Source organism: Rhinolophus ferrumequinum, chromosome 8 (assembly GCF_004115265.2).
Source record: "Rhinolophus ferrumequinum isolate MPI-CBG mRhiFer1 chromosome 8, mRhiFer1_v1.p, whole genome shotgun sequence".
NCBI lineage: Eukaryota > Metazoa > Chordata > Mammalia > Chiroptera > Rhinolophidae > Rhinolophus > Rhinolophus ferrumequinum.
Genome location: NC_046291.1, coordinates 1,625,234 through 1,641,901, shown reverse-complemented (window position 1 = coordinate 1,641,901; position 16,668 = coordinate 1,625,234). Strand labels below are relative to the sequence as shown.

Sequence of the window (16,668 nt, the reverse complement as noted above, 5' to 3'; positions counted from 1 at the left end):
GCAGCGATGGGAGCGAATGGACAACAAGGCCGCTTCGCACGCCTGACACTGAGCGAAAGAATCACCAGACACAACAGTGTGATGGCAGCATCTGTCTCCGTTCAGAAGTGGGGTTCCCTCTGGGAAGGAGGAGGGGCAGAGGGGGCTCTGGCCGCTGCTGCTGTCCTGGCACAGGGTGTTACTGGGGATAGTTACACAGGACATGTACTTGTGGGCAGTTCCCTAGAAAGGACGGGCCACTTCTGTGTGTCGATCTTGCACCCATAAAAAGACTTTAAAATCAACTTGTAATCAGAGGCTGTACAGAATGCTGTAAGAACGTAACATGCCATTGCGCGTGTGTGCGTGAAAATTTAATCAAAAGTTGTTCAAATGGCTTGTATTTTCACAAGCTGAAGATAAAGGCTTTTTGAGGATTTTGAGAGTTATATGTATCAGCGGAGTGTGTCAAGCCGTCTGCTTCTATTCCTGAGTGTGACAAGAATGAATCGCCCACAATCGGCACCCCACGGCCGGACACACGAGGAGGACAGGCCATCAGGTGGGACTGACAGCCTGGGAACTGGAACGCACACTCACTCTGCTGACGAGGTCCTGGCCGTGTCACTGAAAACAACAAGGTGTCACCAGACAGCAGCACAGACACCCATGAGAGAAGCGTTCCCTTCGCCACAATCTGGGAGGGACGCTGCAGCCAGTGACACAGCAGGCCTTACAAAGGCCGGTCATGCTGAGTCGGTGTCACTGCATAAGCCCAAGGCGCCTGCGTCCAGTGGCTAAGCAGTCAGCAGAGCGGGCTGTGGCCTCTTCCCTGACAGACTCAGGGACTTTCCAACGGGACGAACAGAGAGCAGCCTCTGGCTCAGATCAGGTCCTGGCCTTTCTCAGAAGATGACAGACCACACTGGTCTCCAGACATACAAGCACAGCACGATTAAAAGCAACAATTAGGGCCACAAGACCCAAGTGACAACTGAACTGTCAGTCACCATGTCTCCTCTAGGCTGCAGCGTCCTCCGTGCCACCAGCTGGTGACACGGCACTCACCAGTGCAAACGCTCTCAAAACGAGAACTTTGAAATATTTAGGACTGACCTCGCTGCTGAGGTGTACTTGCCTCTGGTAAGCTGTACGGTTTTTAACATTTATAAGACTATTAGGAGCCTGCCAGATATGCTTTAAAATGCCTAAAAAACCCAAAAGTCGTGTGAGTGTCCTCCAGCCCCCAAACGACGACAAAGCTGTCAACCACCGCTTGTACCTGAAGCGAAGGGCGACCTGAAACAGCATGACAGTGGCACCCAGGGACACCACGTGCTATGACCAGGGAGGTGGTTCCCTTCCGCCCGCTGTTTCTGGGGGCTTCTGGGGACCACCAGCAAAGAGAAGTGTGGACATGCAGCCCGGCTCCTGCCCAGAGCCCCACCTGGAGTCCCCACTCCGCGTCCTTGCCCAGAATCCATGTCGGGAGTCCACTCCTGGCGTGTCCTCCGAGTCACCACCCACAGTCCCCTGCCGGGCAGCTTGACATCCCCAACTTGCGAAGTCCACTTCTGGCGCCCCCTGCAGCGCCCCCATCCCAAGGCCCCGCCCAGCGCCCCCTGCAGCGCCCGCCCTGACTTACTCTCTTTGCCTTTCTCCTTGTTCTTGAGCTGCTGCAGCTTCTGCTCCCGGTGCTGCTTCTCCAGCTCCTGCTCCTGGCGGTGTCGCTCCAGCTTCCGCTGATGCTCCAGCAGCTCCTGCTGGTGCTTCATGGCCAGCAGCTCCTGCTGGTGCTGTGAGGGGTGGGGGGAGACAGACGGTCAGAGCCCGAAGCGCACAGACCAGAACACGCGGAAGGTCAGAGGTCGGCCGTGGGCCGGGGTCCCGCCTGCCCGCCCCCGTGTCTCACAGTCCACCTCCACTCCGCTGGGTCGCACTCAGGGTCGAGCTGTTCCCAGGCCTAATCTCCCGACCTTTCCAAAGTGACACATGAAAATAAAAGGTATTGAGCTGCTAGAGGAAAACACACGGGGAGATTCATGTCCTCCCGCAAGCTGGGAATGACACTAAGGGTTAGTGTGAAACGCTAGGGCCACTTTGGAAAACTGCTCGGCACCTTCTCACAGGTCACACATGTTCCCCCAGGAGGCAGCCATCCCACTCCTGGGACACATGGCCACACCCCGTGCAAAGCCCTGTACAAGAATACGTGTGACAGCTCTGCCCAGGGCAGCCCAGGCTCCACCCACCCCAGATGTCCCTCAGGGGGACACTCACTGCACCCCACGCTGGAATGCCACCTAGCGACGGACAGGATGGGCTCAGGGCAGGAACAGACATGGGGGGGGCGGTTATAGAACACTCAAAGTGAGCGTGCGGGGTGCTGACGGGGTGTGGGGGAGCGGGACAGAAGAGTCGGCACGCAAAGCTCCTATGACCATGATGTTCTAGAACAGGAACTCCTAAGACCTGACGATCAAAATCAAAGGCTGCGTCTTGGGGTGAGGCAGGAAAAGGAGGCAGGAGGGCACCGGCCAGGTGTGGGCCTGCAGGGAGCAGGCAGCGCACACAGGTGCTCACAGCTGTCGGAGTGCACTGCGCAGGACACTCCAGATCCGTACGTTTTGTTGTGTCTGAATTACATCGTGTATTTTCAAAAATAACATAACCGATGACACAAAATTTATATTGTAACAAACACCATGAACAAAACTCAAATGCAAACGATGACTAAGAAACTTTTTGCACTATCTATGCTATACAGGCAAACTTTATTACAATGGCTGCCATCGATTACTAAGACTATGTGACAAGCAGCCCAGTAGGGAGGTGAGACAAAAGGAATGACATTCACAGAAGTGGTTACAGAGAAATAGGAAAATGCCCAATTCACCGTCATCAGCCCTGTTTTCACTTAGCGCGCTCCAGTCGGTGAGAACTCGCCGGCCCAGGGCTGCCCAGGCTGAGGGATGGAGCTCAGTCAGGCGGACCCCGGGGGCGGCCACCTCAGACACCAGTCTGTGCACAACCCAGGGCACAGCTGGCCCGACCGGTAGGCCGTGCGGCCTCCTACCAGGCGGCTCCTCTCCGTCTGTGTCTCTCTGTCTCTTTCTATCTGTCTTTGTGTCTCTCCATCTCTCTCCCTCCCTGTCTCTCCCTCCCTGTTTCTCTCTCTCTCTCTCTGTCTCTCTCTGGGTTTATCTCTGACTCTCACAGTCTCTCCCTCTTCGGGGCACAGGCTACACAGACTATCCCTCAGCTTCCACACAAGCCACATGCCGTATCTTCAAGACTCCAGGGCCCTGTGTGAGGTGCCCAGGACCAGCACTTGGAGGTGGCCAGCCCAGCCCCTCTTTACCCTCTGGCCTCCCTGGACGTCCCTCCGCAGCCATCTCGCCACCCTCACACTGCCCAGTGAGTACCGGCTTCCCTGTCCCGTTTCATGGGTCTCTCCTACGAGGCAGGGGCAGGCCGGCCCGCTCCCTGTGTGGCAGAAAGGGGTGGCAGGGCGCTGGGTGAGCTGGCCACCCAAGTGGCCCCCAGCACTTTCTATTGAGGAAATTCAACACACAGTGTGCTTCCCCCAGATGTCTAAGATGGAGACGGATGAGACATCCTTTCAGGCACTCACAAAGGGACAATGGCGCCATCAAGAGTGACGACAGCGGAAACTGACATTGACTGAGGGCTCCTCTCAGGGTTTCACATTTGTAACGGATTTAACTGCCACCGAAACCCGGAGGTCAGCAGGTCACAGGAGGGGAGATGGGGTGACAGGGCCGCTGGCAGGAGGCAGGGTGGAGCCCTGTCCCCGCCAAAGGCCAGCAGAGACGGGAGGGAGAGATCCCAGCAGCAGGGGCCGCCCTGGGCTTCCCGGGCCCCAGACCCACGATGGCCTCCTGCCCCCTTGGGAGTGTGCAAATCACCCAGCTTCCATTATCAACTAGAGGCAGCATACAAATGAAGAAAAGAGGGTTTCACATTGCTTAGGGCTCCTTCCTATTAAAGACGCAAAGCGTCACCCATCACGTCTGTGACTTCTGTGAGGTTCAAGTCACGTTACACCAAAACGTTCAAGAAAAAGCACATCGATTGTAGAAATTTACAAGGTGAAAATTTCATTCTTCCGTTTTCTAAATAAAACCTACGACCCAGGTGTGGAGCACGTGCGCATTCTTGCCAATAAAAGTGACACTCAGCAAAACTTCAGTGGAAACTGGCAATTACGAGGGAGCAAAAGGAACACAGCCACCCACTTACAGATGTGTGTGTGCGCGGAGGGGCGCGGGGTGCCGGCCCTCCCTGCCACACCGTCACTGCACGGTGCCTCCACCTCCAGCCACGCTGCCTGGCAGTGGCCTGATGGCAGAGCATGCAGACGCAGGGCCAAGCAGCTCGCGTCAGTCCGCGGCCTCAAGCTCTGGCTGGCCGGTCTGGCCACACCTGTGGTCACACACACAGCACTGGTTTACTGAGTGTGGAGTAATCAGGTGGTGTTTCTGACCGCAAGGGACCCACAGCCTCTGTCCACAAACAGGGCCGCCTCCCGCCTTCCACACGGGAAGGAGACATTTCCAGCTGAGAACACAGGGACAGCATAGCCAGAGGTGGGGTGGCCAGGCCCCAAACCAACACAGGCACGAGGAGCAGGGGGTGCAGACCCGCGAGCATCCAGACCCCACGCAGGGCATGCACTTTCCCTGGAGACGCTGCTCCTGGACACCAGCCACATTCTGGACGCAGGTGCCCTGGGCCGAGGGGAAATGGGCAACCAGACCACGTCAGACTCCAGCATGTGCAGGGAGGGGTCACCAGGGATGGCGCCCGGCTCAGTGCCCACCTCTGGGGCACATGGACACCGAGGGTCACTTCTAAGAGCTTTCCTACAGAAAAAGAATTCCATTCCAGTCATCTCACAAGAGTTTGGGGACAGCGGGGCTACCAGAAGGAAGCAGGCACTTTCCGTGCCGTTCCTCATTACTGCTCCCTGGTTGGCCACTTGGGCTTCCAGGCGGCTGTGGGGGTGGCGCTCCAGTACGTGGCTGGAGGACGGGGCCGAGGCCAGGCTGCCCCGACGTGCAGCTGGCCCTGCCCACTGCCACTGCACTCAAACTGGACTCCATCCGCCTCCTTTTCGTGGCGGGACCGTCCGCTGGGGCTGCTGTGGGGACTAAACGAGATGACACTTAGGACACAGTACAGTCTGGCATCGAGCTTCACGTCTGTATTGTCATCTGGGAGACGGCACCCACAGACCTTGACTCCTTCTGGACACTGCAGTGTCATCCTGAGATCAAAATGAGGCCCCCAGGGGACTCTAGAGAAACAGCACAAACGGAACAGGATGTCGGGTGAATTCCGAGAGTTTTTCAATCTCGAAACTGGCTTCCTACTTGCTGGTATTGGCTGCCAACAGCCGACACCGTTTGTTTGGGCCTTGAGTGGGCTTCAGCCTCTGAAAACTGCCATCACGACGCAACGCACGTCTGGAGGGTCAGTTCTAGAGCTCTGCTGATGATTCAGACAGGTGGGGTTTTCTCACCCTTTAAAGGGAAACCAAAGTACACCTTTGCGACAAAAGAGTAAAATGAGGTGGGGATAAGATGTGTCCCTTGTCATCAGTCTCATTCCAAGACGCAGTCCTCAGAGCCGCACTGAGGACGGTCCTTCTGCCAGAAGACACAAGATCCTACCTACGGCCCTCAACTATGTCCCCACTAAAGGCACTCCCCACTCGTGGGTGTCACAGGCCATGACAGCAGCTCGGCGACTCTTGCCGGGCAGTTTCTAGAAATGGACGAGCTGGAGGGCTTCTTGAGGCTACTCAGTCAGGGCACCGATACAAAGATACTCTGAGCAGCAGGTCCCAGAAGGAAGCGTCCCTCCCCTCTGGGGCCACCAAGTGGCCCAGGTACAGCCTGGTCCCCTTTCAACAGCTTGGTGCTCATTTAACGCCTAAGGGAGGGTCAGGCAGAAAAATCGCTTAATATATTCTCACAATATCTACTTTGCAAGCCAGAACCCAGAAGGAAAGGAGATCTTTCAATTAGCTTCACAAACAACCAGCACACATACCGGTGATTAAAATTCACAAGATGATGAACCTCCCAGAAAAACAATATTGTCTTGGAGTTTTAATGAAAGTAGCAATTACAAACGAAGACTCTGGCTCCCCAAATGCCCCCAGCGACGCTGCACGTTCACTCCTCCTTACATTTCAATGGACATTAAACACTCTGAGAGTTTAAACGCTCTCAGAGTTATTAAAGCCCACGAAACCCAAGGTGGCGAGGACGAAGCAGGTCGCGGCAGCCCTCACTCGCGTCTCCTGGCCTTGGGACAGAGCGGTCCTCTACACTCAGACTCCGGGAAATGACGGTGAGCCAGGCCGCAATCTCTGCACCCCTCACACTGTGGCAGCATCGACACGAGCCCGACCGCAGGCAGCGCTCAGGGCGGGCCCCTGGCCACCCGCTGCCCCTCACGGGGAATAACTATGACAGTCGTCGAGTGCCGAGTGTCCTCTTCAGGCTACGGAACAGGGCACTTTGAGATGTGCTCACTTTTATGTGAGGCAAAAAATCCACAGCTATTGGCAGCTAGTGCCTCGTGAACATATGTGAAGGTCAAGACTATTCTAAGGACAAAGGGAATTGTTGAGAGGCTATTTCATTGCAGACTGAAACTATTATGAGCAATTTAAAATGAGATGTCTACGACCTAATCCTTCCGAGGAAAAAAAGAACAGGTTCCATTACTCCAAGCAGCCTGCCCAGCCGCTGTGGCCCTGGGAGCAGGCGCCCCATAGCTGTGTCCCCCTGGAGACAGCATCTCCTCCTGCCGAACCCTGGTCCTGCCCTGCAGGCCTCGGTGCCACCTGGCACACGTCCGTCCGGTGGGGCCTGGCTGGCTAACGGCTGGCCTGGCTGCGCGTGCGTCTCCCCGTGGACCTCAGCCTCCCAGCACACAGCAGGTCTGAGTGAGCTGTGAGGACGGAGGACCAGGTCGAAGGCAGCACAAGGCAGGGAGGGTGAGGAGGAAGGAGAGAGCCGCTTGCTGGTGTCTTCCCCACACCGCAGGCCGGAAACTAGAGCTGCTGCCTCTGGAAACAGGCACGAAGTTTCTTCTCTTCTACAAACCACAGGCAGCCTCCAGTCTGGAAGGCACAATTAAAGGTGAGCAGGACACCTGGTGAAGCCAGAGACTCTTAGGAGCCACAGTGCCTGGCAGCCAAGGAAGAGCAGGGCCTAGCATGGCAGCCGGAGTGGTCAGCCACGCGCCTTAGCACAGGCGATGCCAGCTGCCCACGCGACGTGCCAAGACCCCAAGGCGCTGGTTCATGAGCAAGGCCCACACTGGGCAGGCAGGCGGGGGATGACACAGGATCCTGGCTGCTCCCATGCACCAGCCCCAGTGCAACACACCGTTCCTGACTATCGCCTCAGGTGACTGGAAGCCGGGCCTCGGGCAGTACCTCTCAGCCACTTGGGGCAGGTGATAAAGGCTGAGTCAACACCCTGGGTCCCGGGGTCTCAGAACCAGGTTTCCTTTCAATTTTATCCCTGCCTGCAAGGAAGAGTCCCACTCGCACCTGACGCCTCTTACAGGTCCGCCCTACCCGGAACAGCACAAATCACCCTGGCAAACATGAGCAGAGAAAAGTTCACCCCCAGTGGTAAGAAAGGACATGTGGGAATAATGCCTACTTTTCACAATTAAACTGGAAATACCCCACGGGCATGGGCAAGGAAAGGCCCCCGCCGAGTACCCCTGTGGAGGGAACAGAGCCTGTCCAGGCGGGCAGTCTGGCCAGATGCTCTACACAGTCTAACAGGCACACGCTGTTGTTCACACGAAGGGACCTGATCTGAGAAAACCAGTGGGTGCGGGTGCCAGCCTTCCAGGGGTGGTGACTGCAGCCTGCTCACAGTGGGGACACGGGGGAGGGGCCCCGTCTCCGGCTACACAGATCCATCAGCATTGCGTGCTGATTACCTGTCACCATGCTGCAGCCACTGCACAGTGGGGACAGGCAGGCCCTGAGCTTCAGCCCGCCGCCAGCTGCCTTCAGAGGCACTTGGGGGCTGTCCTTAGTACCAGGAGCTTGGGGGGCTCCACCACCCTGACTGGGCAGGCCCAGCTCCCCTCCCTGGCACATGATCCCGCAGGGTCCTGGTGCTGGCAGAGACAGGGTCTGTCCAAAACACCATCCCTGGAAAGCACAGTTTTGAAGATTCACGTTTTCCTTCTCCGAATACAGTCACAGTCACAACAAAAATCCGACAACTACTAAAAACTGACAAAAACATCGCTGAGGTCAAAGTTCTGTTAATAAGGGAAGAGCCTGAAGAGAACTTGATCAGAGCCCCAAAAATATAAGTTTTGTGGGCAGCAGGTGCTGTGGTGGGAGTATGAGAGGCCAGGCGTGTCCTCGGCATGTGCTGGGGTCAGTCCTGCACTCAGGCCACCCGAGCTGTACCTCTGCTCTTACTCACAGCTAGACCCTCTCTCTGCAGGTGTTTGCATCCTCCCTCCACATACCCTTCCCAGAGGCATTAAGGCCAACATGCAAGAGAGAAGCTTCCAGAAGCATGGAGTGCCAATGACATGCCACAGCTGGCCCTAGCGACCCCTGACCCTGAGCCCTGGAGACCCCTGAGTAGGAGGTCCCGAGCCAAAGCCTCCTTCTGTGCTGGTCCGGCGCCCCCCCCCCACTGTCTGCAGAGGTGGTGACCGTGCCACTCCAGCTCACCTCCGCCTTTCTTATTAGAAAAATGACAGAACCACTGAAGGTTACACAGGGTCACTTACCTGTGTCCACATGGAACCGTCACTTTACTCACCGAGCTCCACCCTCAAAGGTCCCTACCCTCAGCATCCTGCTCACTGTCCTGAACGCTGGAAACGTCAGGGGACTAAACGAGCTCATTTCTTCTTTCCCCTCAACTGTATTATCCCACACGTGGTCCCTCACATTCTTATAAAGTCTCGGGCTCCTCATTTTGACCCAGTTGGGCACTGTAGGCCTACGCGTACAATCAGCCAAGTAACTACGACTGTCCAGGCTCAGCGGGTGGCAGTGCCCATGTGTGGCCGGCACGAGCAGGGCAGCTGCAGTGGCTCTGGTGCTTCTGTCCATGTCTGCACCCTGACCTGCTATGCAGACCGACACCGGGGGTGCGTACAGACGGTCTAAGAAGCTCAGCAGAAGCCTGCCAGGTGACAGGGGCTGTTTTAGGTGCTATGCTACAGGCACACGACCTTGAACACCCAAACCCTTGCATTTATCATTAAACCCACACTGTGAATAGCGGTTCCAGACACTTTGTGATGCCACTTCTGTGAGGTCCCTAGAGGAGTCACATCCATAGAGACAGGAGGTAGGAGGATGGGTGCCTGGACGGGGGCGGGTCGTGTTTAACAGGGACAGAGGTTCAGTCTGGGAAGATGAGAAGGTTCTGGAGATGAGGGTGGGGATGGCTGCACAGCAGTGGGAGTGGACCCAATGCCACTGAGCGGGACACTCAGAGATGGTGAAGATGGTGACTTTTATATTTACCACAGTAAAAACTGAATTAGGGGTTAGTTAAGGAGTGAAACACAGAGTTACCACACGCCCCAGCGACGCCATTCACAGGTAGCTACACAACAGAGCTGGAATCAGGCGCTCAGACCTAACTTGTACGTAAAGGTTCACAGCAGCACGAGTCACAGCAGCCGAAAAGGTGGACACAGCGCAAGTGTCCATCACCGGGAACAATAAGTAAAGAGAGGTGAGGTCACACGGGGAGTATCACGCAGCCATGAAAAGGAACGAGGTGCTGACTCAGGCCACAACGTGACGATGTAAACGTGAACACGGGATGCGCTGTGTGTGAAAGCAGCAGACACAAAGGCCGTGTGGCTCCACTAACAGGAAACATCCAGAATGGGAACTCCACAGAACGAGAGTGGGTTAGTGACGCCAGGGGCGGGGGAGGGAGCCGGGGTGACTGCACAACTGACGCAGGGATTCTTTTTGAGGTGAAAATGCTTTGGGAACAAGACAGGGGTGATGACAGTTGCACCACATTGTAAAAGTACTAAGTGCCACCCAATTGTACACTTTAAAATACTTAAGTAATGAATTTTATGTTACGTAAAGTTTACCGCACTGTGTTTCCCCGAAAATAAGACCTAGCCGGACCATCAGCTCTAATGCGTCTTTTGGAGCAAAATTAATATAAGACCCAGTATTATATTGTATATAATATATTATACCCCGTCTTATATAAGACCTGGCATTATATTATATTATATTTTATACCTGGTCTTATATTATATTAAAATAAGCCCGAGTCTTATATTAATTTTTGCTCCAAAAAACGTATTAGAGCTGATGGTCCAGCTAGGTCTTATTTTCGGGGAAACACGGCAATAAAAAATGAGTACGGGGAATTTATCTTCTGGGCTGTTGGGTGGGAACCAGTGCGGTCCTTTAGACCAATGACAACAGTGTAACGCTGTCACTTGTGCCGCACTTTTGGATGGTCTCGGGGGTCTCGTGGACCTCAGAGAAGCACTAGGTGGGTACGGGGCTGGAGGCAGAGCCCAGGTCCCCAGTCCCGCGGCATCTGGCCTAAGGGGCACTAGGAGAGAGCAATGTGGATGGGGAAACTCACCTGGAATGAACCAAGTCCCGCGGAGCACAGGAAACGATGGAACTGCTCAGAAGGTCATTCAGGCCAGCATTTACTGAGCACCCACCCTACAGACAAGCTCTTCGGGGAGAAAAAGGCCAGCGTCTCTCCACTCCGCACCCCGGAGGGCCAGCTGGAGGTGCCTAATGACACCGCAGGACAGGTGGCTCCGGGACGGGAGAGGGGTGCTCCAGAGGGGCCCACGGCGTGGGCAGGAAAGATGCGGCCTGCCCGGTGCCCTAAAGCCGCTCAGCCAGGGAAAGAGACCGCCCGGCAGGACTCCAGGCAGTGCGGTGTCCACACCGGGTCCAGCCTTGGCTCCACCAGTGCCAGTACAGTCAGGGCACCCGCCCATGTGCTGCCAAGGAGGCGGTCACAGATAACTTCTCAAGATGGTTACGGAAGGTTTACTCAATGCAGCTACACAAAAGACGAGGGCAATTATGCTTTGCAGGTGACATTATTGTCTGCCTGCAAAACATGAAGTAACCAATTATAAATTTACCAGGATAAAAAATAATGAAATCAAGAGCTTCTCTATGCACTGACCACAGCCAAATAGAAAATTAAATGAAGAAACACATTCTATTCCTAATAGAAAACTATCTAAAATACCCAAGACTCATCAAATAGAAGCTCTATACGCTTTATATGAAAAACTGAAATGAGGCTTTTCATAAAGACAGAAGCAGCCTCAAACCGACAGACAGTAGCAGCGTTCCTAGATTAGAAATCCAATCGTAGGGAGTCATCAGGCCCCGTGCGAATGTATGAACTTGCTGCTACTTCCACAAATTTCCAGAACAAGCCTGGAGGACTTTATGAGAACTTCTGAAGTTCACCTGGAAGAATAAACAGGCAAGACAGGCTCAGACGAGTTTAAAAGGAAGAATCGATGTGTGTGGGGACAGGAGACCCACCCCAACACGGAAGGGACACAACATCAAAGGCTGCGTGTTGTGCTGGCTCAGGGGACAGAGCTGAGAGCAACTCGGCCGAGTGCACACACGCTGATGAGGAGACACACGCGGCCCCTCTGACCGTTTAGAAGGATGTTCTGCCTTGTGAATGAGGACGGGACACGCAGACAAGGGCTGACGACAAGCAACATTAACAGCCACATGACAACATATGATGGGCACTGAAATAATGCCTTTAGCGTACAAAGAGTTCCGCTGTACCGATAAGAAAAAGACCGCACGCAACAGAAAAACAGCAATGAAAAACATCATTAGAAAGCGTGCAAAGTCAGTCAGCATGTAGAGATAGGTTACGACGATCCATGAAGCACAGACACACGTGAGAGAGAATGGAACATGACGGGACGAGTCCAACTGACGCCGCAGATCGCGCGCGGGAGGCGGGGCAGTCACTGCAAAACTGCTGCCGTTTCCCATCAGTGAAGGTGTGAGCGCGGGGGTGGCCCTGTCCTGGGTCAGGCTGTGGGCACGGATGCGGTGCCCCTGGAGTGCCCAGGATGACGCAGTCAGTGCCGCCTATCCTGGTTACCACAGCTTCACTGTTTCATCCATGGAGCGAGCCAGGTGTAACGTGAGAGGGACAGAGACAGACACTCAGGACTCTCAAGACTCTACAGGTTTTGGACAGAAACACGGCAATGGTAACAAAAGCCACAGAAAAGTACTTATCGTGGGTCTGCAGTGCCATTTCTCCTTCGCCTAGACAAATGCACAGGACTCACGCCCAAGGAAGCAAGTCACGAAAACCTGAAAATACCCTTAATGTTCGACCATGCAACTACTAGTGGCTGTATAAATTCCTGAGGTCCATGGAGATAAGGCAGTGAGACCCTTGCAATCATACTTTCTGCATATGTAATGGCAGAGGGAAGTGCTGACCATGCAGTAAACAGAAAACACGTCAGGGTGTGATTCCAGTGCTTTGAAGCTACAGACACACAGCCCCGTTTACACTGTACCAGCTCACAGGCCCGCACTCAGAAATTAACAGCCTTCCCAGCTAATTCCACTGGAATAACAACAGCTTCTTGTCATTGCTAATTATTCAAATAATTAACATGAATGACTTCTGCAATCAGAAAGAGATTTATTATGATGACAACATCCCATGTAAAAACGTCGCTGCCTGAGATGCACGCACAGGCCCTGCGGGGGCTCTCTCCACACAGCATGGCGGGGACCTGGGGCCCGGGCCTTCCTCCTCCCCCGGCTGGCGGATGCTCGGCCTCGTCCTGGGGGCTGTTGCTCCCGGTGCAGGGGATTTACCCGCTGGGAGGTTCCAGGGAAGAGCTGTGGGGGTGCACGTGTAGTGAGCGTGTCCTGGGGAACACAGGCCGAGATCCACTCCTCTCTGAAACCACCGACACACAGAAAGTAGATAACGCCACAGAAGGAAGGGACGGCCTGCGGGCTGGGCTCAGAACTTTGTAAGCCGCTCAGCAAGTGAGTGAAAGAAACGCCCTGACACAGAAGACTGGCTGCATTTCCGGTCGTGTCCGACACCAGTGACAACACGCACTTCCGACTGGGCCATGTCTAACGTTTGATACACTCTCCATACAAAAATGTAAGCATTTGTAAAACAGGAAGAAAACACACATTGTAGACACGTCACTGCTCCTGGGGCTGCAGGGGTGGCATGCGGGGCCCAGAACCAGAAAATGGCCATCGCGCTGGCTCTGGCTGGCACTGGGGGTGCCCGTGTCCAGGCCACAGACCCCTGCCACAGTCAGTGCTGCCCTGGTGCCCCTGTCCCTCTGAAGCCGAGTAAGGATCCCTCCTGTGTGCACCCCGACTCCTGTCAGTATCCATGGCGCTTCTCCCGCCTTCTCTGAACCGGAGTGAGTCCCCCTACGGGCTGCACTTTGGCCCTGTTTGTGGACCGTCCCCAGAACCCACTCCCTCAGGCACATTCCCGAGTCCTGCCCTAGGCCAGGAGACTTTGCTTTGGCCAGTGGGGAAAGAGCATCCTAGCCTTAAGGAGAGGCTCAAAACACACTGACCCTCTTGCTAGGCTTGGAACACTGAAACTAACAGACAATCCACTGCCCCCACCGCCTACCGACCACCAGACCAGACAGTGGGGCCGCTCCAGGTGACGCAGCTGCCAGCCGGTCGGCTGGCCCAGAGCTGAGTCCAGGAGCAGGAGAGAGATTCTAGACCTGAAGACCAACTCAAACAACCCTCAACAAAAACAATGGCCTCTGTGGTAGGTGCTCTGTTTGGGGTCCTTTGTTACGTGGTGAAGCTAACTGAGACATGCCTGTAATAGAATCTTTGCATTCCTGTAAAATGGTGGCCAATGCCAGTCAAGCAGGAAGGACCTGGTGCTGCGTTAGATGCTAAAACTGTTTTCCATCTGTATTAAATGAATACTTCAATCACTGCTCCTGATTTAATGCTCTAAGACCCCGGTTTCAGACACTGGGAATACAAGTCATGTCACTGTGTCGTTGTACTCAGAAGCAGCTTCCGAGATGGAAGGCCATGGCCGCCATCACGTGTCTGCCCACAGAGAGAAGAGCCCCGAGGTCTCTCAGGGGCAGAAGGACCTAAGCCAACGGGAAGGGAGGAAAGCTGAGAGCTGTGCCACACCGTGCCTATGCTGTGTGGAGACCCTGAGTAGTTAGTTCTCTAAACAGAATGTGCTCTAAGTAGACGCAGGCCCCCAAGAAGGGGCCCTGTGTGGGGAGGATGGGATAAGAGAACCACGTCTGTCCTGCAAGTGGGAAATCACTGCCTGGGCCTTTAATGAAGGAGGGAGCTGGCCACCGAGAACCTGGGCCCAAGAGGACTTGGGCCTGGGAGCCCAGGTGCCACAGGGGAGGGCAGCTCTGCTGGCTAACCCTACACCATTTTTTGATTTGAAACACTGGAAATAGGCATTTCTTCGATAAAGCTGGAAGAATTAAATACACAGCAAACCTCCAAAGCGGTAAATCTAGATAATGACCCTTTAATCACAGGGGCCATCCCAGTACATGAAATACCAATAGTTAACAACCTCCGAGCACAGACACCTCCCGCCCTCAAACTCTCTGGCTCTCCCAGGCCCTGTCTGGGTTACAATGCTCAGTGGGACCCCGTCGGAGGGAGAAGAGCACTCAGGTGTGGGATGGGAGAGGCCGTGGACGTGGCACTTGGATCAGCCACGACTAGGAAAGGAAGTGAGTCAGGGTCAGTGCAACACTGAGCACTGAGCCCTTCCTGAAAGATCTTCTCTATCCGAAGCCAACAATTCAAGTTAAACTTTAAAAACGATTCCCTTTCTAATTACAAAATGCTATTCAAAGTCACTGATGATTTAATGACACTAATTAGATTGTGTGCTCAAGAAATCTGTCTGGCAAACACCGTTGCCAAATGTCAGTAACAGTATGATAGCTCATGAAGAGTTTAAATCATCAAAACAAAAGCTGACTGACGTAATGAGACAGTTACAAAGCCGAGTTGGCTGGCTTTTACGACCTCCATTTTAAATGGAAAAACAAATGATTAAGCTGCAGAGAACATGTAACCTTGAGATTCCTCCTGTGTCACTGAGAACCAGGCTCAGAGCCAGGTTTCTGGGGGCACCTGCCACCTCTCAGTGCCCGGCCCTGAGCTCGCCTGTGGTACCCCAACTTGAGGAGCACCCCAACAGCCAGACGGCTGTGCACAGGCTGCCGCGGGGACTCTGGAAGGAGTCTCTCATCCATCTCCACAGCGTGACACAGACTCCTGCAGCACCAGGTGAGGCCGGAAACAAGGAGTCGGAGCAAGGGCCCCCAGGCGGAGCACCCAGGCAGCGGGCCCCCGAGGCGGCAGCACAGACCCCTCAAGGTTCTCGATGGTTCTCGCTTCTGAGAGTCGCCTCTGATGACCTCACACATGTACGGTTTGTTTATTTCTCAATTTCTCTTTTTTCTTGTAAAAGCTGTAAATTCAACTGACTCATACATGAGAACATAAAAAATTGGTCTTTATTAATCCTAGTTGTCTCAAAAGCCTGCACTGCAAGCTTAGGGTACAGCCCCCCGTCACACCTGCCTGGACGCTCCCATTATGCTGACGCGAGGACCGGAGCACATGGGGGGTGACAAAGAGCAGGAGACAGGCAGGTGGGCAGGGGGCACGAGTGCTGCCCTCAGCCAGGCACTGTGCTGGGCCTGCAAGCCCATCTCCAGGTCGGGAGGCAGGGGACAGTAACCCACGCGGCATACGCTGCTCTGGCCTCAAAAGATGAACGGCAGTGACAAGGCCAAGGGTCGCGAGGAGCGAGCTGGAAGGACGGGAAAGGACGGACTGTAGTGACCCTTCAGGGTGCTGAGATGACGGGGAGATGTGGCACTGTGGCAGCAGACATTCCGACAGACTGGGCAGGAGGGCACCCCATGCTCGGGTGGGGCTGGCCACACACGTGCCGACCAGCGAGCAGTCACATCTGCCCCACCTTCAGGCCTCACAGAGGTGAGGCTACTGCCGCAGAGACAAACGAGACAGGCCGCCTGGGGAGGGCCCTGCCACTTCCTGCAGGACTGCACGCCAAGGCCGGTGTGTGCTGCACGCAGGTCCCTGGAGGAACTTCAACCCCCTGTGACTGCAGGCGGACAAGTGACCATTTCCCACCCCAGACTGAAACAGAACTGCCTCCTCCCAGACCTGAAAACCAGAGGCACACTGTCCCCTCAGCAGGAAGGGGACCTGGCTGTCACCTGTCCCCAGCACAGAGTGCACCGGTGACATGGAGGCTTTCAAAGCAGCAGGTCCCATGGGTCCTCCCTCTCATCCCAACGGCCAAGAAGAGCGGGTGAGGGAGTGTGGGCGCTCGGTGAAGGGAAGCGAAGCCGTGGACAATGGGAGCACGTGCTGGAAAGTACAGGATCAAGGTGGCTGCAGGTGCGCCAATCTCCATGGACTAGTGACATCTTTGTCACTCAGGATGACCAGGTTCCTCTAAAGGCACAATGATAGGCCTAGGCTTCCAGCAGCTCAGCAAAGCGTCCTCTCTGTGCTTTGCACAATGCCGACCTCAGAAGGCCAGTGGA

General features: G+C 54.9%; 1 protein-coding gene across 9 annotated transcripts in view; it reads right to left on the bottom strand.

Moving 5' to 3' along the window:
* HDAC4 (histone deacetylase 4) overlaps positions 1-16,668 on the bottom strand; it is a 273,484-nt gene that overhangs the window by 89,117 nt on the left and 167,699 nt on the right. For all 9 annotated transcript variants that reach the window (XM_033112069.1, XM_033112072.1, XM_033112071.1 and 6 more), the window contains one exon: positions 1,625-1,775. In XM_033112069.1, coding sequence (XP_032967960.1) covers positions 1,625-1,775 — 151 coding nt within the window. The remainder of the gene's footprint in view (positions 1-1,624; positions 1,776-16,668) is intronic.